The 18,685-nt window shown below is 43.6% G+C and overlaps 1 protein-coding gene across 1 annotated transcript in view; it reads left to right on the forward strand.

Annotated features, from left to right (window-relative positions):
- LOC146008477 (bactericidal permeability-increasing protein-like) overlaps positions 1-18,685 on the forward strand; it is a 62,572-nt gene that overhangs the window by 28,074 nt on the left and 15,813 nt on the right. The window contains exons 4-13 of the mRNA XM_083147810.1: positions 1,255-1,410; positions 2,000-2,063; positions 4,057-4,120; positions 5,965-6,056; positions 7,233-7,409; positions 8,646-8,705; positions 9,461-9,628; positions 13,342-13,409; positions 14,546-14,588; positions 15,926-15,989. Of these exons, the coding sequence (XP_083003936.1) occupies positions 1,255-1,410; positions 2,000-2,063; positions 4,057-4,120; positions 5,965-6,056; positions 7,233-7,409; positions 8,646-8,705; positions 9,461-9,628; positions 13,342-13,409; positions 14,546-14,588; positions 15,926-15,989 (956 nt within the window). The remainder of the gene's footprint in view (positions 1-1,254; positions 1,411-1,999; positions 2,064-4,056; positions 4,121-5,964; positions 6,057-7,232; positions 7,410-8,645; positions 8,706-9,460; positions 9,629-13,341; positions 13,410-14,545; positions 14,589-15,925; positions 15,990-18,685) is intronic.

An 18,685-nucleotide genomic window follows, 5' to 3' on the forward strand; every position in this document is an offset into this window, starting at 1 on the left:
TAGCACCCACCAAAATTCCACCAGAATCTGAGCTGCAAAATCCAAAAATCACTCCTTCCCTTCTGAGTCCTGCCATGCACCCAAATGGTATTTTTTGGTCACATGTGAGGCATTGCCGTACTCGGGAGAAATTGGTGCACAGATTTTGGGGTGCTTTGTCTACTTCATACCTTCTGAAAATGAAAAATTTTGAGCCAGAACTGCATTTTTGTGTAAAAAAATGTAATTTTTCATTTTCACTGCCCAGTTGTACCACAATTGGTGAAACCCCTGGGGGTTTGAAATGTACACTATACCCCTAGATGAATTCCCTGAGGGGTGTAGTTTGCAAAATGGGGTCACTTGTGGGGGGGTTCCTAACTTTTAGCATCTTATGGTGCCTAGAAACCTACATGGTGCCTAAAAAATAATCTCATAAAAAGGAGGCTCCAAAATCAAGTAGGTGCTCCTTCTATTATGAAGCCTGTGGTTTGGTCAACGTGCACACTAGGGCCACATATAGGATATTTATGAAAACAAAAGAATTGGGGGAATCAATTTTTAGTCACATTTCTCTAGTAAAATGTACTGTGTTCCTTAGAAAAATGTATTAAAATTGCAAATCTGCAAAAAAAATGAAATTTTGAAATTTCACCTACACTTTGTTTTAATTCCTGTGAAACACCTAAAGGGTTAACAAACTTCCAAAATGCTGTTTTGAATACTGTGAGGGGTGCAGTTTTTGAAATGGTATCATTTATGGGGGTGTCTCACATACAAGTCCCTCAAAGTCACATCAGAACTGAACTGGTCCCTAAAAAAATCAGTGTTTGAAATTTTCTTGAAAATTTGAGAATTTGCTATTCATATTGTAAGCCTCCTAGTGTCCAAAAAAATTAAAAGGAAGTTGAAATAATGATGGAAACATAAAGTAGACATATGGTCTATGTTAGTTATTAACTATTTTGAGTGGTATGATTATTTGTCTCACAAGCAGAAAATTTAACATTTTGCAAATTGCTAAATTTTCCATTTTTTTACGACATTTTGGTATTTTTCACAAAAAAACACAGACTGTATCGACCCAAATTTACCACTAATTTGAAGTACAATGTGTCACGAAAAAACAATCTCAAAATCACTGGGATAAGTAAAAGCAAAAAAAAGTTATCCCCACTTAAGTGAGACATGTCAGATTTGAAAAAAAGGGCTCTGTCAGGAACGCAAAAACTGGCTCTGTCAGGAAGGGGTTAATGAGCTTGTTCCTTTTGTTAGATCAACAAAGGGCAGTTTTGACCTGAAGGTGGAAGGACTCAGCATTTCTGTTGGGTTGAAACTGGGAAGTGATGGAACTGGAAGACCAACCATTGCCCTCTCTGATTGCAGCTGCCACATCTCAGATGTCAAAGTTCATGTGTCTGGGAAGTTTGGGTAAATTACATGATTTTTTTTACATTAAATATAGTAATTAATTTCACTGGCTGATTTCTCATACCCCTTTTCCACTGCCCTGAAAAAAACATATATTTTTTTCATATGAATAAATATCAACCTGGGTACTCCCCCCCCCCCCCCCCCCGGGTTGGACGACCTTTACATATAAGGGGCAAGCCGTACACCCCGTCGCACATCTGCTGGTAATACCAGCAAATGAGTGGCCTGATGTGATGATGCGGAGTGAGTATCAGCGCTCGTCATTGCCCCATAAACACTGGGAGACTGCTTTCAAGTCAAAGTCGCCCAGTGTGTATGGGCCTTTAAAATCTGAAAGTGGGAGATTTTGGGACAGAGTTCCCATCTTTTTCTTTAAAGCGGCAATCATTTACACAGAAAAACCAGGTTGATTTTGCCATGTAATTGATTGGCACTGTAAAACAATGGGAAATCTCTCTTTCTGATTCTCACACCCTATTACATTTGGCCTCTAGGCTGCATTCATTACAGCAAGGGATTAAGTTAAAGATGAAGAGAAGAACGTGATTGCAGAAATAAGTTGCTTTTATTTCTTACTGTGTTGCAGCTGGTTGGTTGATCTTTTCCACCACAATATTGACAGTGCATTAAGAAAAGCTATAGAGAATCAGGTTTGTATAAAATATATATTTATATATGGTCCAGGTACATGGATTTCTTATGGGGGAATTTACAATGGCTTTTCGCTGAAATATTCCAATTATATATACAATACATGCATATAATAAATGTTCTAAATACAGATAGAGTTAACATAGACATAGTTCATCACTGTCCCTAATGGTTTTAAGATTTGTCCATTGAAATGCTTGTACCTGGGAATGTCTACAGATGGATCATGAAGCCACTGTCATCTATCCCTATAATAGGATTAAGTGAGTAATTGGATTACTCGACTAATCCCCTACTCTATTGTTCTATGTATTGTATTGCAGCTGAGAACAATTGGCTAGCCATGGCTAGCCATGCTGAGCCATGGCCTAAGGAAAATAAATGAGATGGGCTCCTACTGTATATATTTAATTGTCCAAATGCCCATTAATTCATTTATTTTCTAGGTACTTGTGAGTTATCCGGGCGCCCGATTTTTTGATTGTATGCCTTAAGTTAAGGCATACAATCAGATGCGATGCGATGCGATATCGCATCGCATCGCATCGCATGCGACCATCGGATGCGATGACCCGATTTTTCCATAGGAATCAATGTTAAAATGATTCCTATGGAAAAAGGGGTCCTTTTCATACCCCTACTATCCAAGTGGGCATGGAGTTGGATATAAACCTGTGGCGAGCGTAGCGAGCCACCGAGCCCGAAGCGTGGCGAGCGAAGCGAGCCCCGCGAGGGGACGGTATTCCGTGTCCCCTCGCGGGGCTCGCTACGCTCGCCACGCTTCGGGCTCGGTGGCTCGCTACGCTCGCCACAGGTTTATATCCAACTCCATGCCCACTTGGATAGTAGGGGTATGAAAAGGACCCCTTTTTCCAATTGAATTCCATGTTAAAATGGACTCAGTCCATTTTAACATTGATTCCTATGGAAAAATCGGATCATCGCATCGCATCGCATCGCATCCGATGGTCGCATGCGATGCGATGCGATGTCCCGATCCGACCCGATTTTGAAATCGGGCGCCCGGATAACTCACAAGTACCATTTTCTAATTCTTGCAATCAATTGTTTATGCTTGGCAAGCTAATATTTATTGAGAAGTATTTACAATGCTAAATGGATTATTAAGGGTTGGAGGCAGTGGTCAGAGCCTCCTGTTATCTGATTCTTAATACAATGCTTATTTTTGGAGCTTATATGTAGAATAAGTTAAATATGCCGCTATCTATAAAAAGGCTAACTACTCCTCATCTCCAAGAGGTGAAGTACTGCCACTGACCACTAGAGGCCACTTGACAGATCAAATTACTCCTTTGTGCACTAAAAGATGTCAGAAAGTGAAAGCAATTTTTGCAGAGACAATGATCTGTTTCAAACTTGCTGGATATGGAGAGAGCGAGCTATGAAGACAGAGATTGCAGGTAGGAGCAGATAGGGACTGGGGGTGGGGTGGAGAGTTTGCGGGCTAAAAACTGTCACAGTTCAAAGTCAAAGTACACCGCAAAAGCTGTAATTTTTGACAGGCTTTTTAACGAGTTATAAAAAGCTGTGTAGATCTGATGCAGTCCAAAATTTCAAAAGTACTCTACATCAGTATGATGTTATGTTTTCCACCTGTGTTGATTTATGTGGGGTACAGTCCCAATATGAGCCAACTATCCCCGATTTGAGGTGGCTGTCCTGTATATCTTTTGTGTGGATTGTCAGGAATGTTGGCAAACGTATCTTTCTTACAGAGATGCCTACACCCAGCATGACCACATCTGCTCTTTGTGTGCTGCAGTTTACATAGATACAATATTGAGCTGTACGTCTTTAGTGCTTTGGGGATGATGTGTAGTCTAGTAGGTGAGATAACCCATCCACAATTCAGTGTGCATCCCTGCACAAAGTCAGGTCACATTCATGTTTATGGTTTAATATCCTTTTATATACAGTATATTCCATTATAATTGTCATTGTGATTTAGTTTTTACTTGTGTGCTCCTTTAGATCTGTCCTCTGGTCAGTAATGCAATTACCAGCGAATTGGAACCACTTCTACAGACCTTACCAGGTACATTCCGTTATAGGGAATCACTCAGAGTAATGTAATGTAGTTGTGACGTACTGTACTATTTAATCCGGGGCGTAACTAACTATTTTGCGCCCCCCTGCCGCACGTTTTTTCGGCACCCCCCCACACACCTAACCTGCCCCCCCTTCTTACCCGTACCCGGTCTGCGTCTCGCCGGGCTCTCTGCCGGGACCTGCCTGACCGTCACGGTCCCGGCCGGCTCCTGCTACAATGAAAACTGAAAACAGGTGTAGTCAGTCGCACAGAAATACATAGGTTAGTATATAGAAATGGACCCTCAGTGTATTAATAACAGTAATCAGTTTTAATATATACGAGGGTGTGCTACCATAGACACGGAAAGGACAGAGTTTATCGGTAAAAGAAAAGAGTGTCTTTTTATGGTGCACCTGGAGAAAAATTAATCATAAAACGTCACTTTTATTTCATTAATTAAAATAGTTGCGAAATATAAAAGAATATTGACAAGACATAAGACAACATTTAGTGAAAATAAAAAAGGATAAAAAATCCTTCACCTAGTGGAAAAACCCCACTGACTGATCTCCCAATGATAACTTGAATTATATTGCTGCTCAGCTGCGTTATACAGTAATCATTTATTAATGATTCTAATTAACTTTAATAGTCTGCAGAGTTGCAAAGGTGCTCTGGGCTCTCAAGGGTAACTGCTGGCAAGCGCCTGAGCACGGATACAATTCCGTCTCAGCGCTGCTGCTAGCTTACTGGAGCCAGTGAATTCACGTCCTGTGTTCTTCCACAGAGCTACATCAAAGGAGTGCCTGCCTGCACTTCCTTGCTCTCGTGGGTTTTAGAACAGACAGGGACACTACCGGTTCTGGCGCCAGATACTGTGTCAGTGTCTAGGGTAGGGGACCGTGTCCAACGGTAACCCCTCACGCAGCCAACAGTTCAAAATATACAATTAGTAAGTGGGGAGGGGAGAGTGGGGTATTAAACACACTAGGTGTGTAGTGTCGAGCGTACGCTTTCGCAAAAAAGCTTCCTGAGGAACCGCCAGAACCGGTAGTGTCCCTGTCTGTTCTAAAACCCACGAGAGCAAGGAAGTGCAGGCAGGCACTCCTTTGATGTAGCTCTGTGGAAGAACACAGGACGTGAATTCACTGGCTCCAGTAAGCTAGCAGCAGCGCTGAGACGGAATTGTATCCGTGCTCAGGCGCTTGCCAGCAGTTACCCTTGAGAGCCCAGAGCACCTTTGCAACTCTGCAGACTATTAAAGTTAATTAGAATCATTAATAAATGATTACTGTACAACGCAGCTCAGCAGCAATATAATTCAAGTTATCATTGGGAGATCAGTCAGTGGGGTTTTTCCACTAGGTGAAGGATTTTTTATCCTTTTTTATTTTCACTAAATGTTGTCTTATGTCTTGTCAATATTCTTTTATATTTCGCAACTATTTTAATTAATGAAATAAAAGTGACGTTTTATGATTAATTTTTCTCCAGGTGCACCATAAAAAGACACTCTTTTCTTTTACCGATATACAATGAAAACTGACTCTTAGAAAATGGCTGCCCCCATACTGCAGACAGAAAACTGTCTGCAGTACGGGGGCAGCCATTTTCTAATTGTCAGTTTTTATTGCAGCAGGAGCCGGCCGGGACCGTAACGGTCAGGCAGGTCCCGACAGAGAGCCGGGCAAGACGCAGACCACAGGTAACTATAGCCCCGCAGCCCCCCGGCGGCGCCCCCAATTTCTCTGCGCCCCCCCCTCCGCCACCGCGGAGCTATAGTTACGCCACTGTATTTAATCATATTGAAAAAAATAATTTTTTAAAGCTAACATTGTATCTTATAGTTACCTCGAAAATTGACAGTGTGGCTGCTATCGATTATTCCCTGATTGGACCCCCACCAGTGACGGGGAATTGTGTGGACGTGCCACTAAAGGTAAGGTCTCCTGGTTATTCCTCCAGGACTGTGCAGGAGATACTAATTACTAATATGTTATAAGGAAATTAGAAGATAAGGAAATGAAACATAACTTTTATCATTTGCATATCCTGATTTTAGAATGGGTCAATGATGAAATATAGTTCATAGATCTACCTGCTATCAGTTGTTTGTATAAGTATACAATGCGTCTACATTGTAAGAAACCCCGGTCACTATCCTGCATATCCGTGAGTACCTCTTCAGTCCCCAGAGTGGTCCCTGGTGAAAACTACTGGCAAGTTAGATTCTGCGTCTCTGCTTCGGATCTTGCCAATTCTCTGTGTATCCTGTGTATACCCCAAGAGTACTTCCGTGCATAAGCAATCACTATCTGCAACCACTTAGCTTTCGGTTCCCTGCGCCATCCTTTGGCTCACCCAGGTCATTACCGGGAACATAACAAGCCCAGCCCATGACATATGTGTATCTAAATCAGTTTATATGTACTTATGACAGTTTTCTGTATGCCTATTATTTGTATAATGTGATCCATAAAGTATTTAAATTTTAAGGGTCAACTTTGCTCATACGAATTATAGTAATATCCGTATTGTGCATTTGCTTATGGAAAATCCTCCCAAGTTTGGCAGTTGGTCTATTCATTCGTACCTGTGTTTTCTAACATGATTTTCGGAATAAAATCGGCCGAGCTGGGAATGGGACATTCATACCCATTTGTGCCCTTTCAATCTAATACCCCTTTCAGACAGAAAAATCCCAAAAACCCAGGTATTTCCCGGATACAAAAACCCGGGTAGAACTAGGCAGCAAGGTGCTGACCCCCTTTCACACAGGAGCAAAAACCCGGGTATTTCCCGTGTCGACCCCTTTCACACAGAAGCCAGATTTTTCCTGATTACACAGATTAATGTTTTCTGAAGGCCCCCATACACACAGCGTCACTGCGATGTGTTATCGTCTGGATCGCAATGCAATGCATGTATTTTGCATGCGAATTGCATGCAATGCGATCCGCATGCAATACAAAAAGTATGTGCAGCACATACTTTTGTATTGTGCGATGCGACCCGCGGGAGCCCGCATTGCACGCTGATATCACAGCGTGTATGGGGGCCTTTAGCTATTTCTATGACCTGTTTGTAATGTTATTGAATCACTGTTTTCCCACAGGGAGAATTTTTCGAACTCTCTCAACACATTCCTCCTCCATTCTCACCGCCTGCCCTGTCCTTACCTGTCGAATATAACCTTATGGTTTACTTTGGAGTTTCTGATTACTTGTTTAATACAGCTGGTTTTGTTTATCATTCAGCTGGGAAACTGATCTTCAATGTCACTGATGATATGGTAAGCCTAAATGCCAACTATAAGGTGAGATGTAATAGGATAAGAGATTCAGAAAGTGAGAGATTTGGTAAGAAATCTCCAGTTTTTTTAAAGCGACAATCCTTTACACTGCAAAATCAGTTCGATTTTGAAGTGCTCCCACACAGCACTGCGGGTGCGGGTGGGGGGCGTGGGACGGCAGGCCGTGGTCGTGCCCATGGGAATGCCCAGCATTTTATGGGCATTCTCATGGAAATTTGGCGATGGTGTGGGGGGCGGGCAGCTGACGTCAGCGGATGGCTGCTCCCCACCCACTCCCCATACAGGGAGCCCACAGAGCTACGACACCATAGAGGTGTCTTAGATCTGCAAGTGCTTGCAAAATCATTTGATGGTCGGGTGGCACATAGGTGATGCCCAAAGCTGTGAATTTTTCAGCTTTGCGTGTCAACCAGAATCACCTCCGGTGGCTGTTGGTATATGCTGAGATGGATGCAGCATCAGGTGGAACGGCTCCGGGCCAACAGTATTGATAAGAAAAACAAAGGGTGAGTGACCACACTAGACTACCTCCAGATGAGCCTTACTCCAGTGATAAAGGGTATTGCAAGGTGGAGGATATTTAATATTAATATTGTGGGAGTTACCAACTACCTTCAATTTGTATGTCCAAGACGAAACAAGATGGGTTGGTGGTGCTCCCAGCGTCAGAAAAATACTTACTGTATTAACAGTATAACACATGTTCATAATTGTTTGTACTATCCATTCATTGTATCTTGAAACATTTTATTTCTTGGAGTTGGAGTTTCTAGTTTTTCCATTACCAACTGTATTGATAGCAGTGAGAGATAAGGTTCACCCAGTGGCATATATACCAGCTGTAGCAGTAGTACAATGCTGTTAATTCATGTTTCTCTGCTAGTTGCAGCTTTCTCAAGAATCATTCAAAGCATAATTCTTGAACATTGCTGGTATCAGGGCTAATTGAATACATTTTGGTTGTTCATAGTAAATAATAGACTTAATTTAAGTAATGTCGTGAAATTTATCTATTGTTATCTGCATTAATATTGCATCTGAGCTATCATGCAAAAGGCACAATAAATACAATTTAAGCATTTGCTTACTATTAGCATAGTATAGTATATGTACAATTAAATGTGTTTATAATTATTGTATACAATAATGAGAATAGATATTAGTCCTATTTAAAATGTATGCTTTCATTAATGATAAATGCCATTTCCACCACAGATTCCTAAGGATTTTAACATTAGACTGAACACTTCCTCGTTCGGGGCACTGATACCTCAGGTAAGGACCAAGGGTATTAAGCCTAGAGAGGAGATAATCTGGAGATAAAGTAAAAGGAGATGAAGCACCAGCCAAAGAACTGTGGGGCAGATGTATTATAGCGGCGCTTATCGCACCGCTATAATACTTCCTGCTTCGCCTCATTAGCGAGGCGAAACAGGAGCGGACATCGACAAGATGTATTAACATCTTGTCTGCCGAAGTGGGGGAGCGCTAACTCCCCCCTCCGGCGATGTCCCCTCCTGGAGATAGCGCATCAGTTTACACTGATGCGCTATCTCCTGTCCCCCAGTTGGCTGCACTGGGCATGCGCGGGATCTCGCTACTCACGCGAGATCCCCAGCGCAGCCCAGAGCTAACAGCAGGGACAGCGCTGTCCCTGCTGTTTAGATAGGACTTCGCCAGCCTGATGCTGGCGAAGCCAAAACCAGCAGCGGGCGGAACAATCAGCGATGCTGACCGTTCATACATCCCGGTTCCTTCATACATGGGGGAGAAGTGGTATAGTGCACATAAAGTGCGCTGATACCCCTTCTCCCCCATAACGACCCTTCATACATCTGCCCCTGTGTCTGAAAATGACAGTTGGGAGTTGATTGGCTGGTGCTTTATCTCCTTTTACCTTATATCCACTTTATCTCTAGTTTATCTCTTCTCCAGGCTTAATACATCTGCCCCACAGTCTGTTCTCAGAAAGTTTGCTACAGTCTTCAATAAAGCAATGGTTTCAATACCACAGTATATTTTTGTTACAGTTATCAAAGATGTACCCCAATATGCTCATGAAACTGCAGATTTCATCTACCTCAGCTCCATCCTTGGACATAAAACCTGGAAATGTATCTATCTCACCAAAAATGGATATTCAAGCATATGCCATCCTACCCAATGCCTCTCTGGCACCTGTTTTTCTGCTGAACCTGGTAGGTTATAATATTAAGCTTTTAACATGCATTCATTTCCAAGTGACCATTATTCTTGTAACTATAAAAAAGCAATTCAACTTTGCATGTAGCTAACCAGGGTATGCAGTCATTAGGTCGATACATATTAGGTCACGCATTTGGTTGACCACTAAAGGTCGACATGGCTAAGGTCCACAGTGTTGGAAGGTCACCACAAGCATCACGGTGGCAATGGCAAGGTCCACAGTCAAAAGGTCGACAAGAGTTTTTCATGTTTTTTTTGGGAGCAGATATGTGCTGACAGGTGGTACACTTAGGGCCTTATTCTGATCGGATCGGTGAAACGTGCGTACGGTCCGTCACACCGTGTGTTTTCCGTACACTCACGGTGAGCGTAAGTCCACCCACAGAACAGCCGCACACGGACAGTCACAAACACTGACAATGGGGAGTGGCGTTCACTTGAGCGCCCGCCACCGTGCACGGACAGATCTCCCTCTTAGCCACAGATACCTGGCGTACATCAGAGCGTACGCCACCATGCAAGTAGAAATTGAGTCCAAAAACATCCTTGTTGCTCTTAGATGTGGTTTATGTGTCTTTTTCCTAATAAGAAACTGGTATGTTTGTGTTACAGTGAAAAAGTTGACACATGTCGACTTCTGTGAATTGAGTGTCCTGCTTTTTAAAGTATACAAAAACACTTTCTGAATGGGTGTAGATGGTTATAAAATAACTACCTTAACATATATAAGCAGGTCTTAGAATGAATCTTACCTAAAATTAAACCAACCTTTACATGTAGAGAAGTGTAGAAAGATATGCTTCCAATGTGTTTGAGGGCTGTGTGTGGCTTGCAGGTAGTGAAATAATGGTTTTCACTTAATAGGCTGCAGCATTGCTTATTACATTCAGGTGTATGTGTTTGAGAAGTAATCAGCGTTAATTAGCAGACCCAGGCGTCCGCTCTCATGCGGTTGCTCTAGGGGTGGTCATGAGCACTCTTTGGCGTCCGTCTGTTTTGGGCCAAAATGCACGGTGCGTTTGCCGATCGAGGCGGTTGTGGCACCGTGCATTTTGTGTGCACACCCCCGTGTGCGCCCATGTTTACGCTCAGTTTTCCTCATTATTCCGGCCGCTCCCATAAAAATGCCCACATGCTGCCCACAATGACCGTGCTCTTGTGGCTCTTCCATCCGTGAGCGGTATGAGGTCGCCGCACATGCGCATTGTGAAAACTATGCATGCGCAGATGAAAAAAAAGCCAGATCCGACCGCGTACGGTCCCACCGCACCAACCAGAATAACCCCCTTAGACACTTAGAATTTGACGGCAGATAAGAACCATTTGGCCCATCTTGTCTGCCCCTTTTTTACCCTTCAGGTAATCTCAACCCTTTTTTATGCTTATTTCTTTGTAAGGATATTCATATGCCTATCCCAAACATGTTTAAAATGTTCTACTGTCTTAGCCTCTACCACCTCTGATGGGAGGCTATTCCACTTATCCACTACCCTCTCTGTGAAGTAATTTTTTCTAACATTTCCCCTGAACCTACCTCCCTCCAGTTTCAGTGCATGTCCTCGTGTTCTATTACTTCTTTTCCTTTGAAGAAAATTTCCCTCCTGTACTATGTTTAAACCCTTGATATATTTGAAGATTTCTATAATGTCCCCCCCTTTCCCTTCTCTGCTCCAAACTGTACATGTTAAGATATTTTAGTCTTTCCAGGTAAGTTTTGTGATGTAGGCCAAGCACCATTTTAGTTGCCCTTCTTTGTACACTCTCTAATGTATTTATATCCTTCTGAAGATATGGTCTCCAGAACTGGACACAGTATTCTAGATGAGGCCGTATCAATGACCTATAAAGTGGCATTATTACGTCTTTTTTTCTGCTACTGATTCCTCACCCTATGCAACCAAGCATCTGACTAGCCTTCCTCATTGCTTTGCTACATTGCTTTCCTTCCTTTAAGTCACTTGAAATAGTGACTCCTAGATCTCTTTCCTCCTCAGTAGTTTCCATTATAGTACCCTTGATACTATATTGAGCTTTTGGGTTTTTGAGTCCCAAGTGCATAATTTTTGCATTTTTTAGCATTAAACTGTAGTTGCCATGCTCTTGACCAATTCTCAAGTTTACGTAGATCATCAGTCATTTGATTTACCCCTCCTGGTGTGTCTACTCTGTTGCATATCTTTGTGTCATCTGCAAAAAGGCATACTTTCCCTTCAATATCATTTGCAATGTCCCTAACAAAGACATTAAAGAGAACTGGTCCAAGTACAGATCCCTGGGGTACTCCACTGGTAACATGTCCCTTCATAGAATGCACTCCATTTACTACAACTGTCTGTTTCCTATCCTGCAACCAGGTTCTTATCCATTTAGTTGTTTTATAATCCAATTCCACAATTTCAACTAAAGTCTAGATATGCCACATCTACAGCCCCCCCTTCATCTAGTATTTTGGTCACAAAATACTAGATGAAGTCAATAAGATGAAGTCAATAAGATTTGTTTGGCATGATCTCCCTGCAGTAAAACCATGCTGTTTTGGATCCTGTATGTTGTTTATTTTAAGATATTCCACTATTCTTTATTTTAATAGTGTTTCCATTAATTTCCCTACTACTGATGTAAGGCTCACTGGTCTGTAGTTACTTGCTTCTTCTTTGCTTCCGCTTTTGTGCAGTGGAACTACACGGTATTTCATGCTCTACCATCCACTAGGGCGTGGAGGGAGAATAGAATAGTGGCAGAACGCAGCGAGCCATGCAAGGAGATGTGGTACATTTTGATGGTGTCCATGACGACTATGTCGACATTTAGGACAAAAAGCATGAAAACCTCACGATGACCTTTTTACTGTCAACCTTGCCATTGTCGACCTAATGCTTGTGTCGACCTTATAACCCTGACGACCTTAGCCAGGTTGACGTATTTCATGTGTCGACCTAAGCCATGTCGACCTTCAGTGGTCGATCCAATGCATGTTTAATTAATATGTGTTGACCAAATGTCCCATAACCCTAACCAGGAGGTCTCTGGAATTGTGTGAACTTCTTCACAATAATTCAGTAATTATTTAGGCACTTTTGGAGGGCCGCTTTCGTTCTAACGGGGCAGATGTTTGTTGTTTGCGCATGCGCATTTCTGCACATGGGCATACACTGGGTGTGTGCGCTCACGGCGAGCAAACTGTGCACTGGGTGTACGCACCCATCCTTGCGGATGGAAAGTGTGGGGGGGGGGCGGGCCGTCTCATTACCATATGGGAACGCCCAGCTTTCAATGGGCATTCCCATGAGAACGCTAGGTATTCTCATGCTAATGGGCTGAGGACACGGGTGTGGGGGCAGGCAGCTGACATCACCAGATGTCAGTTGCCTTCCTTCTTCCTTCAGAATATGCAGGCACATCTAAGGTTGCTCTGAGCAACCTTAGATATGTGTGCATGTTGCACATCATTCGATGGTCTGCGGTGTTCCCCCGCAGGCTGCAAATTAATGTTTATCCATTCGCTTGCCGTGCGAATAGTGGGCTGGCGTATCACCATTCGCAAGGCGGGATCTGGTTGACCAGAATTATTGCCCTTAGTGTAAAGATGTTCCCAGTACTCCCAACTAAAAATATGACAGTTCATATCAGAATGCACTCATAGATTCCTTGAATAAAAAGTGACTTTGAACTATGGCTTTTCATGTGCTTGGTACATTTTCTACAGACAACCACTGCTCTGGCAAAAGTGGGTGTGACCTCAGACCGGATTACAGGCAACCTTGAACTTAGCAGGTAACAAAACATAGAAAACAGTTGTCACTTATAGACACACAGATTTAAAATATAACTTCGCCCTATGTAATGGTCAGCTCTATGGACTTTTAGCATACAACTGAATCTTTTTTAATGTATGATGAGCCTCAGTGGCGTAACTATTAAATATGTGTCCCTCTGGTGAAAATTTTGGCAGCGCCCATCCCCTCCCAAGTAGAGTTAACCCCCCCAACCCTGCCTTACCCTTCCACATGATTCCGCGTCTGCCGCCGGTCTTGTCTGTGGTCCCGGCGCTCCTCGAACTTTGTTCATGCTGATAATGAAAACTGACACTGACAAAATGGCTGCCCCCCATACAGAAGACCATTTTTAAGGTTGTTATAAGAGGCCGCCACCTCCTCTAGCATCCTCTAAAACTGTCTGCTCTATGGGGGCAGTAATTTTGTCAGTGTCAGATTTCATTAGCAGCAGGAGCCAGGAGAGCTGGGACTGCAGACAGATGTGGCAGGTGATGGCAGGTGGCAGCTGCGTAACAATAGCCACGCAGACACACCCCCCCCCCCCCCAGCGCCCACACTTTCTCAGTACCTCCCCACCACCACGGGGTCTGTGGGGCTATTGGTACTCCACTGATGAGCCTGGCATTAGCCTTAGCTTTACTACTGTTTAGGATATTCTTACATAGAGGATATGCTTTGCATCCCTCCAGCAAAACATACTGTGTGCTTCCCCAGCTGTCTGTCTGATGACTTTATAAATCAGTATTATGTATTATTTCTATACATTTTATTGTCTGTCCAGTGGGATGGGGTTTACTGACCAGATTATGAGGGTTGGTTTTCCATATTTGACACCCCTTACCTACATTCAGCCTGCGGCACATAAATCCTCCTATTCAGAATGTAAAATTTAGTGCTGCTGCAAATGATTAGAAGTTTGCATATTTACACTCACTGAATTGAATGCAAACATATTAGCAAAGCACACGTGATCATGATCATACAGGGTAAAGAACCTACTGCAAATGCTGCAAGGGGAGACAGACTCACGTCATAATCTTTGTAGCCGACTTTCAGCCATAATGTGTCTATTTCGATTGATAGCAATTTCACCATGTTACCTTTTCACTGTCTTTATGTTCTTGTTGCTATTAGGGTACAGATGGATCTCAAACACTCTGATGTGGGACCTTTCTCTGTAAGTATACTATAAAAAGTACTATAGATATGGTGTAGTGACTAGCTTGTGCAGTCGATGAAAGAAGAATTATATATTGCTACAGGGTTGATATACTTCGGTTTCTTGACTTTCCCAACATGCACTGGGTCTACGTATACCTACAGGGGGAATATAAATCTGTGACAAGCCAAACGAGCCCGCAAGTGTACAATCCAGCTGAAATGAAAGAAAAGACCCTACACCTATGTAAATTACGTACTTGGGTGGGTTTCCTCTGGGTTCTCCGGTTTCCTCCCACAATCCAAAAATATACTGGTAGGCTAATTGGCTCCCAACAAAATTAACCCTAGAATGTGTGTGTGCATGTGCTAGGGAATATAGATTGTATGCTCTACTGGGGCAGAGACTGATGTGAATGTTCAAATATTCTCTGTAAAGCGCTGCGGAATATGTGTGCGCTATATAAGAAACTGTTAATAAATAAACTGTTAATAAAAACGCTGTGAGGGCATCTAACAACTTCCGCCCTCACCTAAAGTCACACAGGATAAATCTCGAGTCAATCAGGTTCAACTTGTTGGACAAGTGTAAGGGGGCCTTATGTGGCCCCAAGATTTCTGTTGCTGGCCCCGGTAATAGTCATATGAATGTCATTACAAAGAACTAAGGATAAAAATGGTTCTAATCTGCCATCAAATTCTATTTTCTATGTGTTTACTGTATGGTATGGTTGTATTTGGATAGGAACGGTTATGAAGATTATGTAGGCTGTTCTGGAATTTTATACATTTTGCCTGAATGGAGGGAGATTTCAGGAAATGCTTGATGGTCTGGTGTGTACACACTTGTACAATGTGCATGAGATTTTGACTATATAGTCAAAATCTCACCGGGATCACATGCAGATCGCATGGGTTTTAACCCTTGCAATCCTGATGCACGCTCCTCCTGTATCGCAGCCAGAAAGTCTTGGCTGCATAGACTATATAGTGCAGATCTGCACTATATAGTCAAAATTGTATGCAGATGGCATGCGCCATGCGAGTGGTCACCCAGCAGTGTATGTATGCTTAGTGATCTTTAACCCCACCTTTCCTATAGTGACCCTTCTTTAGTGCCGCCACCATTCATAGTCCTAGTTAATTGTCAAAATAAATTTGACATTCTTTTTGAAACGCCAGCACTTTGTGTCGTGTCTTTATATTAAGTTAAGTTAAGTTATATAAGGTTTAAAGTTAAGTTTGTATTTAAGTGTACCAACCGACGGGGTGGGCCAGGGGGATACCCGATGGTGAGTTTATAAGAGGTGTGATTTCCTCATTTGTGGCTTTGCTTTTGTTCCTATTGCTTTGCAGGTGTTAATATTAAATGCGGCTGTGAATTATTATATTTCAAATGTGTTACTCCCACAAGTGAATGGTAAGTAGCGGATGGTAAAGTATGAAAACGATAACCCCACCCCCCTAAACAAAATCTATTGACCATTTAAACATTGCAACCTTTTATACCAGTTGCACTGGTATAAACCTTAAGCACTGTTAACATGGGATACACGCATTAAGTCGACAATACTAGGCCGACATGACTGAAGGTCGACATGGGTTAGGTCGACAGGGTCATTAGGTCGACACAAGCATTAGGTCGACATGGGGAATTTGACAGTCAAAAGGTCTAAATAGGCCGAAATGTGCCGACAGGCGGTATTTCATGCTCTAACATCCACTAGGGCATGGTGGGAGAATAAAATACCCGAAGCATGGTGACCGCAGCGTGCCATGCGAGGGGAGGCAGTTCTATGTTTCAGTGACAACTGTGTCAACATTCGGGACAAAAAAAGAGAAAAACCCCATGTCGACGTCAACCTTCCCCATGTCGACCTAACCCATGTTGACCTTCAGTCATGTCAACCTTCATACATACCTCCCAACTGTACTAGAGAGGCTGGGGGCTAACCAGCATCTTACATGGGCCCTTATTCTGATTGACGCGTACTTTACCGCATACTTTCGGATCGCGTATTTACGGCGTCTGCGCATGCGTGGAGAACGCCACGCGCATGTGCCACGCCTTGACTCCGTACCAGTTCGGCCAAATCCCGTCCAAAACTGTTCCCCGCAATCAGTCGGGAAATATGGGCGTATTATGGGCGTCATGCGGAATGTCACATGGGCGTAGTTTCAAAGTGGGCAAAACGGGGCGGAAACATGGGCGGACACGGGGGAGTACACTTATGTTGGGGGGCGTACATTCGGATAGCACTCCGAATGCACGCGATCAAAAAGGGCAGAAATGTGCGGTGTCCACAAGTGTACTATTGCTTTGCGGACACCACTCGTTCCTGCGGTTTGCGAACGTACCGCCTAATGACTACAAGCATTAACACCTGAACCCAATAGAATCTACTCCTTTACTCATTACTCACTAATAGGACGCTTGTCAGTGCTTTAATTGAAACCATTGCTGCTTCAAGGAAACCTTAGTAATCCCCCACATATGCTGTACTTGTCACACACTTAAAAACTGCTAACAATGGACATGACTGAATATTAATACTATCAATACACATGTGTATTCGACATGTACTCATGAAACCACACATTTTTGGTAAAGTTAACAAATTTATTTGTATACATGTCACAGTCAATGCCACTGTGATGCAATGACCAAAAAATACAAAATCCAAAAAATAAACAACATGGCAGGAATGTGCCAAAATAAATAATAATACAAAACAAATATAATTGCACACAGATGGACTCCAGCACCTCCTATGTGCCACTGCACATGCAGCCAGTGGGAAATGAGGATGCTGCTGGCCCTTCTACAGCAGGGCAACCTGCACCTGACCATTCTACAGCAGGGCAACCTACACCTGGCCCTTCTGCAGCAGGCCAACCTGCAGCTGGCTCATATGCACCATCAGCAGAATTGTTTGGAACACAACCGGGGACTTCACAAGATAGTACCATGGCCATCACTTCAAGTACAGCTGACAGTAATGGCAGGCAAAAGAGGGCAACAGGGGAACCAAAAAGGACATATGAAGCAAGGGCTCATCTGGTTACCCTCAGCACGTGATTGGACACAAGAAGCTGACACACACAGCACAATGGAAGATTTGGGACCACATAACGGTGGAGATTAATGCAGCCACAAGTTCATTTGCGACCACGTTTGGCCTTGGTAGGCTCCTTGGCCTGTGCAGCAGCTCTTCGGCCACGGCCAGATGCTGGGGCAGGTGGAGCAGATGATGTTGAGGGGTTGGCTGGTCTACCCCTCCTGCCAGCAGGGAGTGTTGCCGGTGGTAATGCACCAGAAACGGATGACATTAGGACCCTGTTGCTGGTAACCAGCTCCACCATAAGCTCATTATGGTGGAGGAGGAGATCATTTTGGCGGGTGGCTTGCTCGGCCAGCACCTGAGCACTTGCAGCCATGGCCTGATGTGACTCAGCCATGGCCTGCATGCTCGCAGCGATGGCCTGCTGGGTGCTGACCAAGCTCGCCAGGATCTCCTCGGTCCTACGCATCCGTTCTGATGCCAAGTCTCCCTGCTGGTTGATGTCCCCAAGCATGTTGGCCAAGGCGGCCAAATCGGCTTGGGCCGATGGCTGCTGCTGCACAGGCCTACCCCTGGGGCCAGGTGGCACGGACTCCTCCACCTCCTGAGCAGAGTCGTCACCAAGCGGTGGGGTGTCTGTGGAAAAAGATAAACACAATTAGGAGACATTCTAAGATAATTACTTGCACAAGTTTATGGCATGACCAATATTTACCTTCCAGAAAAGACGCAAACACTTCAGCTGGGGCCTCGCTATCCATCGTGCTCACCCCCCTGATCTCCTCAACTGATATACAGCTCTCGGCCATCAACTCCAGGGGGGTGAGCTCTAGCCCTGATGGCATGGGCCCGGCCCCAGATGTCTGGCTGTGTTCCCACCGCTTGGTCATCTTCCTCTTCAGGTTGGTTTTGAAGTCCTGCCACCTGCAATGTAAGTTGACATATTAATACATGTCACTCCAGATGTTAGCTGTTGCAGCCATTGCTCTGTGCTACATATTACGACATGTGATTAATGTCCAAAAGATAATATTACATGCAACTATGATATCAA

Source organism: Crinia signifera, chromosome 6 (genome assembly GCF_055691185.1).
Source record: "Crinia signifera chromosome 6, ASM5569118v1, whole genome shotgun sequence".
Classification (NCBI taxonomy): Eukaryota; Metazoa; Chordata; class Amphibia; order Anura; family Myobatrachidae; genus Crinia; species Crinia signifera.